The 16,105-nt window shown below is 46.1% G+C and overlaps 1 protein-coding gene across 3 annotated transcripts; it reads right to left on the bottom strand.

Moving 5' to 3' along the window:
• Positions 1-306: 306 nt before the first annotated feature.
• Positions 307-14,905, bottom strand: LOC125740065 (regulator of G-protein signaling 20-like). 3 transcript variants are annotated; one of them, XM_049010775.1, is made up of 5 exons: positions 14,674-14,905; positions 4,473-4,621; positions 3,754-3,843; positions 2,903-3,137; positions 307-2,413 (listed from the first exon to the last, which is right to left on the bottom strand). In XM_049010775.1, exons 1-5 carry the CDS (start codon positions 14,788-14,790, stop codon positions 2,225-2,227), a joined length of 780 nt encoding a protein of 259 aa, XP_048866732.1. In that variant the 5' UTR covers positions 14,791-14,905; the 3' UTR covers positions 307-2,224. The 3 variants fall into 3 exon arrangements, with proteins under 3 accessions (XP_048866732.1, XP_048866733.1, XP_048866731.1); XM_049010776.1 differs by lacking the exon at positions 14,674-14,905 and adding an exon at positions 7,621-7,689; XM_049010774.1 differs by lacking the exons at positions 307-2,413; positions 2,903-3,137; positions 3,754-3,843; positions 4,473-4,621; positions 14,674-14,905 and adding exons at positions 9,827-10,784; positions 10,912-11,456.
• Between the last annotated feature and the right edge of the window lie 1,200 nt (positions 14,906-16,105).

Genomic DNA, 16,105 nt, shown 5'->3' with positions numbered 1-16,105 from the left:
TATGATCCTTAGAAGCACTGTGAGCTGACACTGTAAGAATCGCTAACAGGAAACGCTCTTCAGCTGGATTCTGTTCTCTTCTTTTATTTCTCCTTCATTTTTTTCCACGTCTCTTGTTCTTTAAAAAAACAGCTGATATTTTCTACAATGGTGTAATTCCTGACTTAATAAACTACCCAAGGCTCCTTTTTAGCAGTGGCCCCTGGCTTTCAGTGTGGGCAAACCTGCGTATTAACGTGTCCCGGCATGTAATGCAAAGCCATAGTCTGCTATCTTCAGGCCAAAACACAGGTTGGGAAAAATGGGTAAAACTACTGTGCTTTATTGTTTATTAAATAACCAAAAATGCCCCAGTTATTAATCCTTTAGATAAACAGACAAGGAACACTCTAAAACACTGTAAACATTCCTGATAGTAAACTCTGACGTTTCAAAATAACACATTTTATATAATAAAGATCATTAATAGGCAGCATGCCTCTGGACCAATAAGAATCTGAGGTTGATCTGCTCGTCTTCCAATACGGTAAAACTGCACATGTGCGGTAAGTCTACTCTAATGCCAGTACAGATGTCACCTGGAGCCACAGCTGGTAGACAAACTATATTTATGCGGCAAAGAGGCTCAGATGAGTATTGGCCGCACACTAGATGCCACAAACGGAACGACTAGGCACTTCCCTAAGAATGTATCCGTCTTTGTGTGATATGGAGACAGACAGGAAAACGTGGCAGCTCCAAGCTATTCTTTTCATTTTTCTTTTAAAACCCAGGACAAACACAAATAACTGAGAGAATATGAGCTACGGGCTGAAATGAAGTTCAGACTTTGGTGTTTTTTTTTTCAAATAGATGGCCGCAAGACCAAAAATGCCATACGAATATGAAGGAGGGGGAGGGGTGGAGGTGGGGGCCATCCGTCCAACTGTATCTCGTGGTATGTTAGGGCTGAGGTTCTTGTGAAGACAGTGATGCCCGTTTGTGTCCGTTTATGATTAGTAGTAGCATCAGAAATGCCATGAAGACACATGAATTTACAGAAACGAAAAACTCAGCTCGAATCGCCGTTTTTATTTTACCCAGTTAAATAATTATTCTTATTCACTGGGTGCTTGATAAACGTGAGCGATTTAATTGTCTTAGTTTATTCATCCAGCCAGCCAGCCAAGCACAGGGTCATGGGATTTACGCGCAAAAGAAGGTTTTGGAAATTTGGAGCTGCCACAAATGTTTGTAATGGGTGCTGAACGATGAAGTGAATACATCAAAAAAAATCTAAAGGAACCAAACAAACAAACAAACAGACAGACAGACAAACAGGCAAACAAACAAACAAAGAAATAGACAAATGAGCAAGCAAATAGAAGACCCAGTTTGGCTGCCTCCTTGGTAGAGCATGAACACCTGAACCAGCCTGTCACTCTCCATCTTTACAGACAGGAATTCTTCGCCGTCCTGCCCTCCACACCAGATTACATTATTTTCTGAAAGGTAAATCCCCATTTGTTTGACAGATTTGAGAAGTATAGTATTCTGGTAGCTTTCGTCCTCTACAAAATAATAATACAAAAACAGAAGAATCGAATGAAAAAAAAATCAAACATGGTGAATTTCCTTTGGAGTGTCCAGTGACGCGCATGGGAATGATCTTCGCTCGGGTTTTGGAGAGGCTGAGGTCCAAGGTGGAGGAATAGCGGCTGCAGCACTGCAGGTGCAAACCCCCCAGCAGGGCAACCGGGCCTATGGGGCGTCACTTAAAGATCTGACTCAATCAAAACACCACACCGTGCTCCATTTGGATCGCCCCGACGGGTCTGCTGACGTATGTTTCCGTGAACCCAACCTCTACCCGTGTCTCTGGAGTTGCTTGCAGCTTAGTCGGTTACGCATTTATGCCCATTTCTGAAAAGGTATGGGTTGAAATCCCATAGCTGGTAGCGTAACCATAACAACTAGCCCTTGAGAAAGGCCCTTATCCCCAAATGCTCCAGGAACACTTTCTAACTGTGCTCTCTGATCCACACTTGTTACGTCACTTTGGACGAAAGTCCTGTAAATAAATGTAATACTACCATGCTCCCGAACTCTTATAAAAATAAACAAAAATAGGCAAATTTCTACTGATATTTCCCTTTTTTGAAGTTGGGACAGCAGTATGGCGGTTTGAGTGAACAGGGACTGGGTTCGAGACGCAGACAAAGTGGAGTTTGGGAAAATGTTGGAACTACGACTCTGGGCACTGCTCTGATAGGGTCTGCAGCAGGTTTTTGTAGACAGAGGAGTTCATGTAGCGAGGGTAGGAGTCTCTCTGCATCAGCGTGTAAATCTGGAGCTGGGCGTCGTCGAAGGTGTGCGAGGTGGGTTCCAGCATGTTTCTGTTGATCGCCTCTCGAACCCGGGAGTCAAGACTCACCTAGGGATACAAGCCTGAACGTCAGCAGGACGGAGGCAGGGAATGAGAGAAAAGCGCTGGCATAGAAGCAGGGATGAGATACGCATGAAATACGGCCAATCACATTGAAACATGTGACGCAATACAATGGCTTATTGGACGGCACTGCAGCCACACACCTCAATGACTTGAAGCAAATATGTAAATTTGTGTCTTTAAATTGCCCAGGGTGCGTGATTGTGAGTGTCTGCGTCCTACGGTGGACTAGTGTCCCGTCCAGGATGTTCCCCAACCATGTGCTTCTGGGGATAAGCTCCAAGCTCAGCATGATTCTGTTCTAGATAAGTGGTTGGAACATGGATGGATGTTCAAGGATATGGATATTAGTCTAATTATGCATCGATACTTTACAAAAACGCTACATAAGACCCACAGTTGGTGTTCTTTTGACCTTAAGTATCTTAATGTCAGACTGAGAGAGAGATGATGGAAGAACTCGGCCCGTTTTACCTCCTTGGGTGAGAGGATAGAGATGTAATCTTCATAGATGAGCCTGGCGTTCTCCTCGATGGCCACCTTGCCGGTCTCATGCTTCAAGTCCTCGCAGGCCAGCCAGAAGAGCATGTTCTCCTCGCTGAACTCCGTCCGCAGAAACTCCCGGAAAGCCTTCCTCCCCATGGGACACTTCATGAGCCTGTCGAAGGATTGCCCCCAGGACTGAACCTCCTCCAGAGTGGGCTTTGGGCTTCAGACGGGGGGGGGGGGGGGGGGGGGGGGGCGGGGGGGGACATGATGTCATCAGATTTAGAATAGATGTTAGGACTAAAGTGAGTAACACAGGGTTGAAACTTTTCAAAAAGACAGATACAGATGTTCCTTCATAACATCAAGGACCCATGCAAGCTGCTTCGTTATCCATCCATTCATCCATCCATCCACCCACCCATCCATCCATTCATCCATCCATCCATCCATCCATCCATCCATTTTTTGTACCTGCCTGTCCTATGCAGGGTCATGGGGGGGGGGGGGGTTACAATTTGCAAACAAATTATGAATGAATTGCATCGCTGATAGCTTTAAGCTCAGTTAATATTCGCGGCTGGTCCCCACCCCAAATGCAAGACTGCAGCCATGTTACCGCAAGCTTAGTTTCATCCCGAAACCACTCCGATCATGATGTCGGGTAAATATGTTAGGCAGTGAGTCAAAACTGTAACGAAAATGCGAGAGAGCACTGAACAGCTGGCATTCTGGGATTCGAGCTCCATTCCCAGGAGGCCCCCCCGGTCTCAGTCAGGATCCCGAGCGGGGGGGGGGTAGCCGCCATGCTGGCTCACGGCTAACGCCACGCCGCTAACCTGTCCTCGCAGTCGGCGCTGCCCTCGGTCTTGGCGTCGTGCGCCGTCCCGCAGCTTCTGCCATCCCCCTCTTCATTCTTAGCTGTAAGACTGCAAGTAGACAAGTGTATCATCAGCAGGCCTCTCGCCCATGTGAGAAAAGCAGCCTGGGAATCCCAGTAATGCTTCGCCTTGCGACATACTGGGACCGGCAAAGATCCCTAGGGAAGGTGCAGACTAAATATTAGCAATATTAAAATGTTTACCCCTGACTTAAATTGTAGAGTTTGACTAATGAGTAAACACACACTAGAAACAGATTCTATGCTTCAGGCTTAGTGAGTAACTATACTACAGGGATAAATAACTCCGTACTGGCCCTGACAAATGCATATCAGTGTTAGTGTCTATATTGCAAGCCTCACCCATGAGATTCACTATAATACAGAAACAGGACCTAAATTCACCTTCAAGAGTAACTGGGGACATACTCATCGAAAGCAACCATACTGCAGCTAAACACTCACCCATGAGATTCACTATACCACAGAAACAGAGGACATACTCATCGAAAGCAACCATACTACAGCTAAACACTCACCCATGAGATTCACTATACCACAGAAACAGAGCACATACTCACCATCTGGAGTACCTATACTACAGTTGGAATAAACATTCGCCCATTAGGCTCACTATACTACATAAAGGAACTGAGTGGACTGCAGGCGAACACTCACCACGAACAGCTGCAGCAGCAGCACCAGCAGAAGCAGCAGGCGTTGGAGGCGGGGCTCCCCAAGCCCCGCTGAGTCCAGCCGTCATCGGCCGCGCCGTGCTGCACCATCCGCTGCCGCTTGCGCATCTCCATCCGCTCCGATCCCATTGGCTGCAGGTCCAGCGCACCAATCAGTCACATACAGGAGAAATACTCTCACTCAGGTATGTGCAGGGAGGAGTGCCTGAGCTCCTGCCTCTATATAAATTGCCTCCCTTTAAAGATACTGAGTCCCTGACCCCCCCCACCCCCCCCGGTCAACCCCCACCCATCCTTTGACATATATGAATTAAAGGCTTTGAGCATCTGGCCCGCGAAAAGTCTCTGCACTTTTAACACTGAACCCTTAATCAGTATTAAACTATTTCCTAATCAGTACTCTGACCACGGGGTCGACAAAAGTCGCCAACGACTCAACAAAATTTATCAACGACAACCACTGTTATGATTTTCAAAGTTAAAGGAACCAGCACGGATTCATTCACAAACAAACATCTCGCTATTCACGGGTGCAGAACTATCAGCAGCACTGAAAGCACGGTGACCAGGATCTTCCCCTGCCTTGTGCTTCCTCTGCGAGATCTAATACTTCACTCAGCCAGGTAGTCATGCAGACTTTCTAAAACAGGATGTGTCTGTACGTGAAGTGCGATTAGCCTAAAACAGTGGACAAAAATATCAGTCATTACAAGTGTGAGAGCTGAGATCAGAAGCTGACACGGTCGACTCGCTCGTCTTATTTCTGCTGCCGTGCCCCCTGTGTGCATTTGCTTTCTCTGTAAACCTCAAAAAGTATGCATCCCCCAAGGGCCTGCCTTCCTAAGAATACAATCATTCCCCACAAATCTGCCCCAAAACCAATAAATATGTCGAATATATGTCCATTTCTTGCTTTAAATACAATTTTACACACCTGGTAAATGAACTTACTACCCTAACCAGTGTAAGCAGCTGGAAAATGGATAGATGTACATTAAATTACATAAATTAAGTACTGAACATAAATGGCATAATGAATAGCATACAGCTTGTCCAGGGGAATCATTCAATAATTAATAAGGTGATGAATACATGTAAAAGGTGCCTGCATTTCCTTAGCCAGCCTTGTGAATCTGTTGTGCCGTCTGCTGTTAGCACTGAAGTCTTTGATATATGTATGCTAGTATGTCTGTCTGTCTGTGTTCAGAGAGATGACAGTTTGACAGTGTACAGAATGTCTCAGTTCACTGGGCTTTCGAGCTGCTCTTGAGCAGTTAGGCTGCCCCACCTCGTCTAGCCCACCTTGAGGAGCCCTGGCTGATGTTCTGGGTAGTGGGCCCAGACTGCAGGGAAGGACAAGGCAGTACTGAGGCAGCCCGGTGGAACCACACCTGACTATTCATGACGGTGTCCTTCCTTCGGTCATCAAGTGACACCTGATCGCCCAGCGAGTCGGCCGAGGTGTGTCACCCAATGAACTTGAACAGAAGAGTTCGGAGAGGAAGGACTTTATGGGGCACGTGTCACGTGTCTGTGTGGGGAGGGGGGTTGGGGTTCCCTATCAGGACACATCTGTGAATTTAGTTCACACTAGGGTGACCATCTAATCCATGATGGGGAGGGGGGGGAGCCGGCACTATAAGCTACTCCAGGTTTTACAAACTGCTTTAAAAGGCTCCTGTGCTCGGCTGAATTATTCGGTTCGTCTTTTACTTTAACTGGTTTCTTTCCTTGATTGAAAGACTCATCCAGCTGTTTCACATTAACATTAGTGACACATGCATGATTATAGGAGACTGACCAATCAGCACACAGCAAGGACTCGGTGACAAAGTGAAATCCGGGTCCTTTGAATTGAAATGGTTGAAATGGTAGTTTACAAACCTAAAGTGTCCCTCCTGACATGGAGTAGGGGGTCATCCTAGTTTACACTGAACCCCACATCCCCCCAAATTTTTCTCTGCATCTGACCTCAGACTGTATGTGCAGGTGTGTTGGCTGACCTACGTTAATTCCTCTCACATCGCACAGATGACTCCAACATGCCATTTGTGTGCGAGACCCCCACGCTGGATTTGTGTCCCCACAAGGCCAGATAAAACTTGACACCTCATGTTTAGGTGTCAAGACTAGACTACGGATCATCAGGATCATGACTGGATGTGTGGTTCTCAATTTAAGTATACGTTGCTCATTTGAATAAAAACTGGTTAATCTATACCTTATTAAAAATACCAGACTACTGTAAATTATTTATTTATTAATTAATATTAACATCCTGTGTGTTTAATTTCGGCTGGCTATATTGTTAAATGGAATATAAACTGAACCATTAATTCCCTCTCTAATACGCTCGTAGGGCAAGTGAGAGGTCCGTTGTTTCAGCATATGCACCGAAATCCATTTGCATGATGGAAAACGGACAGTGGACGTTGTGATCCTGGGTGATTATTTTGATTAAGCGTAATGGAGGGGTCCTTAATCTTCAGCAAAGCCGCGACGCCTGTCAAAGGAATCTGCGTTAGGCAGTCATGTCACAATATTTAGCGATGGGGGGAAGCGGAGCGGAGGCGTCGCTGATGGAGCCGGGGTGTCCTGACGGCACACAGAATTGGACCCTCGCCCCTTCGCTCCGAGATCTCCTCATGGGAAACCGGCGGACCGACAAGCGACACTGATCACGGCTATTTATCAATCCACTCAGCTGGGAGGGCATATATAGAAGCATGTGGTATGGGGAAATTCGCAAGCCAGTCCCCGGCAGAAAAATAACACCGGGTACATCATCCAGCCAGAGGATAATAAAATCACAATATATAGCCTACACGTGCGTGGGTGTGGAGAGCAATATATATTTATTATAATCCCAGTGCTTCCGTATAAAAAGCAGGGTAACCTGGCTGAAACAGAGTAATATCACCCATAAAATCGTTAGATAGTGCCACCATGTAAAAAGAAGGTACAAAACGGCATCTTCGCCCAGCAATAATCCAGAAAAGGCAACATTTCGGAGGTTGTATAGTGTACCAATTATTAAATGCCACCCAGACAGTTAGAAATATTTGTCCCCCCTTCCCCCCAAAAAATAATTATACGCGTCTGAAGATACAAGATTAATTGACAGTACTTACAATCTCAGCATGAATGCCAGGAGATGGAGATAATTCTTCGCCTTTATTACATCCGTTCGAACAGGGCTTTTCAGCGACCGGCTGCTGGCTGTCATTGCGCATGCGTCCCCCTTCTAAGTAGTAGTAACGATAGCGTAAAGCTCTGCATGTTTCATAGATATGGATGCTTAAAACCTCAGCCTCCGCATAGCAGAAAGCCGGAACTTGACCAAATACGTACAGAAACCCCCCTGTGTTATTAAAAGGACATGGTGACGTACGTGGCTTGAGATTGCATTATCTAACCCAGCCGGACTTAGCGATGGACTCAGGACCTGATTGATGCTTTGGGACATTTTATCTTAAAAATCAACTAAAAAGCTTGCTATTTGACATCGATTATGACGGTTCTCGCTAGCAACCGAAAAATAATCTTAGGTATTTTGTAGTTTCTTTAACGAGAAAATGCTGTTAAATATTCCGAATGGTTAATTTCCATAGTCGTCCAGTAAGTCCTCAAACTGAAGTGAATGCACCAGAAGCGTTTTACTCGTAATATAGGCCGACACTTTTATCAATAATTATCATTATTCTGACTTTACATACCATGTACGTTATAATGGTATAAAGGACGTTCTAGGCTATAGCTGCCATGTTCATAAAAGTCATATCACAATAAACTAAATTTAAAAACTGGTAAAAACGGGACTTAGGCTGTGAGTCTCTAGTAGGTTGGATTATGAAGCTCCACGGCTTCAATTAGACATTATGCCACATCACATTACGTCTATGTACAGTACGCCTAGTGATCAGCGCAGCATGATTAACCGTATATATGCTTAAATGAGCTCTTTAATTTGACATTAGTTAGATGGCTCACCTTTCTTTACAGCGTTCATGCCACTAGTCAAATAAATTTTCTGGATCCGCGGTATTCGGTCCAGCTCACTTTGGGTAATTTGGCGTTACAACTCAAAAAAAAATTCATGAGCTATAAGAGAGGCTGCTGAAGAGCGATAGAGCGATCCGTGATCGTTCCCATGTCCCCGTTTAATAGCTTTGATGAGGCTGATTAATGACTTGCTGTACCTTGTCTCCACTGCTGGCCCTCAGGGACCCGCTTATGCATGCTGGCTTCTCCTTGTCATAAACTTTCTCTTTAATTTGAACAACCCACTCAATCCTTAATATTATTCAGTTTATTTTAATTTTCTCAGTTATCTTTAAATGTTTTATTAAAGACTGGATCTAGATAGATTCTCGCTTTTTAACCATACAAAAGAACAATTGTTCCAAGTTTAATTGCAACACACATAATTGCTCAACTTTTTAGTGATTACCAGGCAAATTATTGATTAGCGTGAGTAGTATGTGGCTTAGCAGACTAAGACTCACATGTCCATGGGCCCTTGAGCAAGGCCCTTAACCCCCAGTTCCGGGGGCGCTGCACGTTAGCTGACCCTGGGCTGTGACCCCCAAGCTACGGCAAGCAAGATGGGATCAACAAAGGGTAGCATTCTGATGTACTTCTGCAAATGGCAAATGAAGCCTGTTGGTTTGTAATGGATTGATCATAATAATCTTTAAGACTAACTTTCGTCATTAACCTGTAAGACACCTAGATCATTATTTCACGATCCTCAGTTATTTGGATCAGAATTCTCCATTAATTACTAAGGCTGGGGAAAATCACCGACGTACACCCCAAGGTACAGGTAGACAAATAAAATGAACAAGGTTTTATTTAACAAACTCTTGGCTTGAAGACATTTTTAATGTCCCTGTGGTGATCCTTAAGCAGTTCAGTAACTATATTATTAATGCATCTGTGGAGGCATTAATAATAATAATAATAATAATAATAATAATAATAATAATAATAGAAGATTACATTTACAAACCCAACATAAACCCAATCTCATTTTACAAAGATAAAAAAGATATATGTCAAAGTGTCGTACATTCGGAGAAGACATGGAGCATGGAAATAAGCGAAGGAAGTCGTGGAGTCGGGTAAACGAGGGATATATCAGCGGTCGACACGATCAGAAACACACAGCGACGCCAATGACCAAACCGGGGAAACATACTCTAACGCGGATTTAAATACACAACAGCAATCAACAAGACTAGAAACAGGTGCTAACACGGGGATTTCACATGGGTTAGATGAGGGGGCGTGGCACACAAGAGGATCAGCACGATCGGGGCATGACAGAATCCCCCCCCCCCCGGTGGCACCCTAAGCGACTGCGAGGCAGCAGGCGGAGGGGACTCTGAAGAGGGCGTGGAGGAAGGCGAAGGAACTGCCAGAGGAGGCGAGGAGGGAGTTGGAGCCGCGGAAGGTGAAGGCGACCGACGAGGTGGAGCAGGGGGAACCGCAGCACGACCAATAAGTCACCACAGGGGGAACCGCAGGCGACTGCTGGGCCGAAGCAAGGGGGACCAAAGGCGAGCTGGGGGGTGGTGCAGGCGGGATCCGACCCCGGCGTAGGTGTCCTCTTTCTCTGCGGGACACCGAGAGATGGGGTCCTGGCTGGGATCTGTCGTGACGGGGTGGTGGTTGGGGTGACCTACCCGAGGGTGTCCCTGGGGAAGGTTTCAGGGTGAGCCCCAATGGATCCCACTCCAGCTCCTCCTCCTCCGACAACTCAAGAGGAGCTGGATCAGGACTTGGGGCTATGGGAAATGGAGCCGGGGATACAGGAACTGGAGCCAGGTCTGGGAGCACGGGGAGATGTGCCTCTGGGGCAGACACCACGGGGGGATGATGCACCTCTGGCGAAGCGAGGTCTCCTGCAGACAAAGCTTGCTCCTTCTTCCTCAAGTGGAGCAGCTTCTTAAGTGTTTCTTCCGCTTTATCCATCTCCTGAGGTGGGGAATCTGGATTACAATCGGCAAATTCCCCCCAAAGCTGTTTAAGGAGCGGGACAGCCTCAGGAGGGTCCTGCACTGCCAGATTCTCCATTCCTTGCCAGTACAGACCCTTAAGAACCAAGAACTGCCCAACCAGGGTCTTGGGTGCAGGCGAAGCAGCGGGGAGACGAACCTTGGGTGCACTCTCGGGGGAAGGGGCTGCCGCGCAGGCTCCTGGTGCAGACAAAGCCAGTGTCGCCATCTCGAGGATCGGGGGGGGGGGCTCCTCCCGATTGGCCACCGAGAAGTAAGCGGGGACTGCAGCGGACCTTAGAAAGACTTGAGTTAAGTACTCCTATCTGCGGTCTCTCCGCTTCTTCTTCCTGCGAGTTGGCATTGCAGGAGTCCAGCAGCTCACATGGCAAGGGAGGAGGGAAAACCACAGTCTATGCTCACCTGCCGGATCATCTCCCCCGCGTCTTAGCTGGGTCAAGTTCCTCTGCATCTCCTACGCGAGGTTTGGATCCCTCGCAGATGGATATCCTTATGAGGACGTCCCTCGACTGGTACAGTAAGGGGTGGGGCAGCTGGGTCTTCCCTCACCTCGGGCTGCCGGAGCCAGTAGATCAGCACATCCACCAGACCCATATAGTCTTCGTTGGTGAGGCGAAGCATCTTCTCTCGGAGTCCAGTCATTCCGTCGTACATTCGGAGCAGGCGCGGAGCAGGGAAAGAGGCGAAGGGAGTCGTGGAATCAGGTAAAGGAGGGATTTATTAGGGGTCGACATACAGCGATGTCAATGACCGGACTCTAACGTGGATTTAAATACATAACAGCAATCAACAAGAATAGAAACAGCTGGTAAACATGGGGATTCCACACGAGTTAGATGAGGGGGCGTGGCACACGGGAGGAGCGGCACGATCGGAGCATGACACAAAGCAGTTTAGAAAAAAGAAAAATGTTCATTAAACAAGAAGATCTAAAAGTAAAGAATGGAGGGCAGTCACCGAGAATTCCAGAGTTTGGGACTGATAGCATTACATGACCTGCCAACCAGCCAGAGTAGCCCGGTGCGAGGAATGGAAAGAGGGTGGGAGAAAGGGGTCAAGAGTTCACCAAGGGTGAGGAGGTGCGATGCCATGCGATGCTTTGAAGGTGAGCAGTACATTCTGAATGTGAAGCCGGGCATTCAAACAGTGTTCTTGCCAAATATATTATTAAGTTTTGCCTTTTCGCATACAATCCAAAATATGTTGCAGTGTTTATTAAAGTCAAGGTCCACATAAACATGATTTTTTTATTATACATTTAACATTCATTCATTCATTCATTTTCCAAACCGCTTATCCTTTTGGGTTGCGGGGGGTCCGGAGCCTATCCCGGAATCAATGGGCACGAGGCAGGGAACAACCCAGGATGGGGGGCCAGCCCATCACAGGGCACACTTACACACCATTCACTCACACATGCACACCTATGGGCAATTCAGCAACTCCAATTAGCCTCAGCATGGTTTTGGACTGTGGGGGGAAACCGGAGTACCCAGAGGAAACCCCACGACGACATGGGGAGAACATGCAAACTCCGCACACATGTGACCCAGGCGGAGACTCGAACCCGAGTCCCAGAGGTGTGAGGCGACAGTGCTAACCACTGCACCACCATGCCGCCCTACATTTAACATGCAATTTAATAAATATGTTTGTATTTTTAAGAAATGTTTCTATATTTAACAGCTAAAGTTGATAGCCCGAGAGCCTGATGAGAATAAACGCTTAGGATGTGGGTGGATGGAGGAAGAAGATTATTATCCACATCTTTTGTTCCCCTAAGAAACACTTTCATCTTCTAATCAAATGGGAAATTTACACTTTCGTATTAAGCTTATCATCTATTGCACAAGCTATAGTGTGATACTTACAATAATGCATAATTGCGTTCTTTTTTATATTATGTCTATTGCAACAACAACAAGGTAACCAACTACTTTATGGTTAAAACGATGTCAAAGACGTTCAATTGCAGGGGGAGTGCACTAGAGGGCACTAAAGACTTATACGTAGTTCTTCAGACATGATCCGATCTTTCCTTTTTCATGAAAATTTCTTTTTTTAAAAAAGAGCTTTTCCCTCTGCCTAAAGCACCGATAATTTGGGTCTTATATAATGTCCATAAATTAGGTAAAGAACAAACGACCAAACCTGAATCCCAGGATCTTCTTCGAATAACAAATTTGAATTCTTGTTCTTCGTGTGGCTCAACACACTTTAACAACACAAAAAAACTATAATTATTACAAATGCTACTTTGTGTCACCAGTTCTATTGGCTTGCACATACATGACTTTTTCTATATTTCGCACTTTCATAAAATAAGCCACATGAAGGATGACCCCTGGCTCACTGGTTTCCTTACTGGTTCTGCTTCTAGGGGCTGCAAGCCACCTGCAGGATCTGAAGCTTTACGTCTCATATCACTGGCACACGTGAACGACACGTGGGAGTGAACGAACACAAACGTGAATAGCAGTGTTTCCCCTACCATTATATTAGGGATGCGCTCCGCTCACCCAACTGCACCTCCCGCCCCCCTTGAAGATCAAGATCATTTTATTTAATTTTATTTTCTATATAGACCAGATCACAACAGAAGTCATTTAAAGTTACCTTTCCTATAGAACAGGTTTATACATTGTCATTTTATTAAACAAACTAAATAACTTTTATGTTATTTATCTTCTTTACACAACAGCTTGTCATTTTTGTCTCTACACGGTCGCGCGTTTACAGTTCTCCCCTGCTCTCTGTATCGCGCAAGACGGAGTTCCACCTCGATGCGGACGCACCGACACGTGCGCGCACACACAGGTGAGCACACTCCCACCAGCGGACAGAGAGCGCGCGTCGGAAAATATGTCGCGTCAACCACCTGAAAAGCAGACAAAAAATACCTGCGTTTTTTAAACGCTGCCAGGGTGGTGAAAGCTGCACACTATGTGGATAATTGTCATTAAAAATAAATGTTCTGATGTTTATTTCAGTTGTTATATTGACTGCTGTCATTAAAAGAAACACATGAACACTATTAATCCTGTTGGTGTCCGCCTGCCCCAACCCCCCTAAAAAAAAAAAAAGCTGAATTCCATGAAAATGTGAGGTGGGTCAGATTCAAACCTGCGGTCCCAGGGCTACTAGTCAAGAGCCATTCCATTCTGGCACAGCCTGTGTTTAAACACATGTGCAACCATAATATGTTTAATTATCTCCTTGTGGCTATTTTAGCAGAAATGCTATTTTGGACTCACAACAATCTTACGTAACAGTGGGTCCATAAGTAGCCTGAACATCTAAAAGAAGACCTTACCGCCAGTGTCTGGGGGCTTGTCTCATTTATAAATACGGTACGCAGCAGCAGTAATCAATGCAACCCAAATGAGTGCTACATTTGTCCAATATTTCCCTGCTATAGACAACCACAGACAACACACTACACCGGTGTTTTAAATCAATCCCAAATCAAGACTTCCTTCTTACAAGATGTAAAAATAGCATCCCCCTTAATCCCACTACCTCCCAAACCTGACTCAGTGGGGGACCTGATGGGTGCATTTCCATCTAAAGCTCCGTGTGTGTGTTCTGAGCAGGGCTGACTTCATGTCAGGCGTCCAGGAGCCCCCACCCCCTTAAAACGTTCAGCACCCTGCTCCCTTTCACCCCGGACTATGGAGAAAGCTGATGTTCCACCACAGAGATACCACTCCTGAGTTATCAGTTGGTCCTGAATCAGTGCAGTGTCAGAAGCAGCACTATAAATATTCGCAACTTCATAAACACCTGCAACTCCATAAGTACCTGTAACACCACAAATACCTGCAACTCCATAAATACCCGTAACACCACAAATACCTGCAACTCTATAAATACCTGTAACACCACAAATACCTGCAACTCTATAAATACCCATAACCCCACAAATACCCACAACTCCACATATACCTGCAACTCCCAAAATCCCCGCAAACAGTAAACACTCTAAAAGTCATCATTGCCCTATTCAGGCCTCAAAGAAAGTACAAAGTTACATTTCTTTGTAAGTCAAAACACAGTCACCACGGCACCTTCCAGATGTCACATTTGCTTAATTAGTGGAGTGGCTGATGCTGGAAGCTGCCGGACATTTGATCCTATTGGGGGTTCAGTGACCCCGGGCCTCACCTGGCATGAGACCAGCTCCTCCACATTCTCGCCGAGGTCTTCATCAGAGCCCCCTGGTGTCCGGCAATGGTTGCCATGGCAGCAGGCTCCAAACTGGACCAGTGGCCAACGCCACATCAAGGGAGGGGTCGAGGAGGTTCGTGGGGGTGCTGCCCAGTGCTGCCACCCCCCATCTGCTCCATGGGGTGCTTTGGAGGGGCTGCCTGCCCTTCACCTGCTACATCCGCTCACCTGTGCCACACCTGTTCAGTTATACTCTATTAAACAGCAGTGAAATATTCTGCACAGGCCAACTGCACAGACTGTTATTACAACTCAGCTGTTAGACATCGTGGCTGCAAGAGCTGTACTCCTAACCGTTAAAGCAGGTGAACTATTTAGAGGAGCAGAGTAAGAGGGGATTATGCTCTCTTCCTGGGGGGTCTGTGAGCTGATACAGCTCAGTGGATTAGCAGAGATTAGACACAGGGCCTTAAGAGCCCGTCTGTGAGAAGATGTGAATGGCTGCCCCTTTCTGTTCCACGAATAGCTGATTCTCTCTAGGAAAACGATTGGATATTTAGATCTCAGTGCTGGCTGCTTGCTTGGCAAGTTGGGTCATGCTGCCCCTCTGGTGCAGTCAGACTGTTTTTTTTTGTGTTGCCCGTAGTGTATGACTGAATGCGCCTCACAGTGGACTGGTGCCCAGTCTAGGTCGTATCCCAGTCTTGTGCCCACTGCTGCCTATGACTGGCTCCAGGCACCACTGGTGACCCTGACCAGGATAGGTGGTTGGAAGATTGATGGACAGATGAATTTCATCTTGGTCTGTCTGTTTACTTCCTTGCCTGTCAGGCTGATTAGTTATTTTTGGACAGCCAGTTCCTGTGTTTGCCAGCATGTGTGTCACTGTTGTCTTAGTCCCAGATCATCTGGACAATTGCACACTTGATTGCACTGGTGTCCGTTATAATGATATATTTACATTGTTCTTGATCTTGATTATGTTTCTTTTGTGTGATTGACACATTTTATTTGGCATTTATTACACGATCCAGTGTGTATGTGAAAAGAACACAAGGCACATCGGCTATGTTCTCTGAGCTACACGCTGCCCATATGTATTTAACATAGGGTAACCAGATAATCCATCTCAGGGAAGGACACTTTGAACTAGGACAGGATTTGTAAACTACCATGTCAGTTAGAAGCACCTAGATTTCACTTAAGCACGGAGTTTTTGCTGTTTGCTGATTGGTCAGTCTCCTATAATCATGCATGTGTCACTGATGTTAATGTGAAACAGCTGGATGAATCTATCAATCAAGGAAAGAAACCAGTCAAAGCACAAGAGGAACTGGACGATTTAGTCAAGCACAGGAGCCTTTCAGATTTAATGCAGTTCGTAAAATCTGAAGTAGCTCAAAGTGTCCTCCCTGACATGCATTATCTG

Source organism: Brienomyrus brachyistius, chromosome 4 (assembly GCF_023856365.1).
Source record: "Brienomyrus brachyistius isolate T26 chromosome 4, BBRACH_0.4, whole genome shotgun sequence".
In the NCBI taxonomy this organism is placed as follows: domain Eukaryota; kingdom Metazoa; phylum Chordata; class Actinopteri; order Osteoglossiformes; family Mormyridae; genus Brienomyrus; species Brienomyrus brachyistius.
Note: the sequence above shows the minus strand (reverse complement) of the source record. Positions and strands in the feature narration are given on the sequence as shown.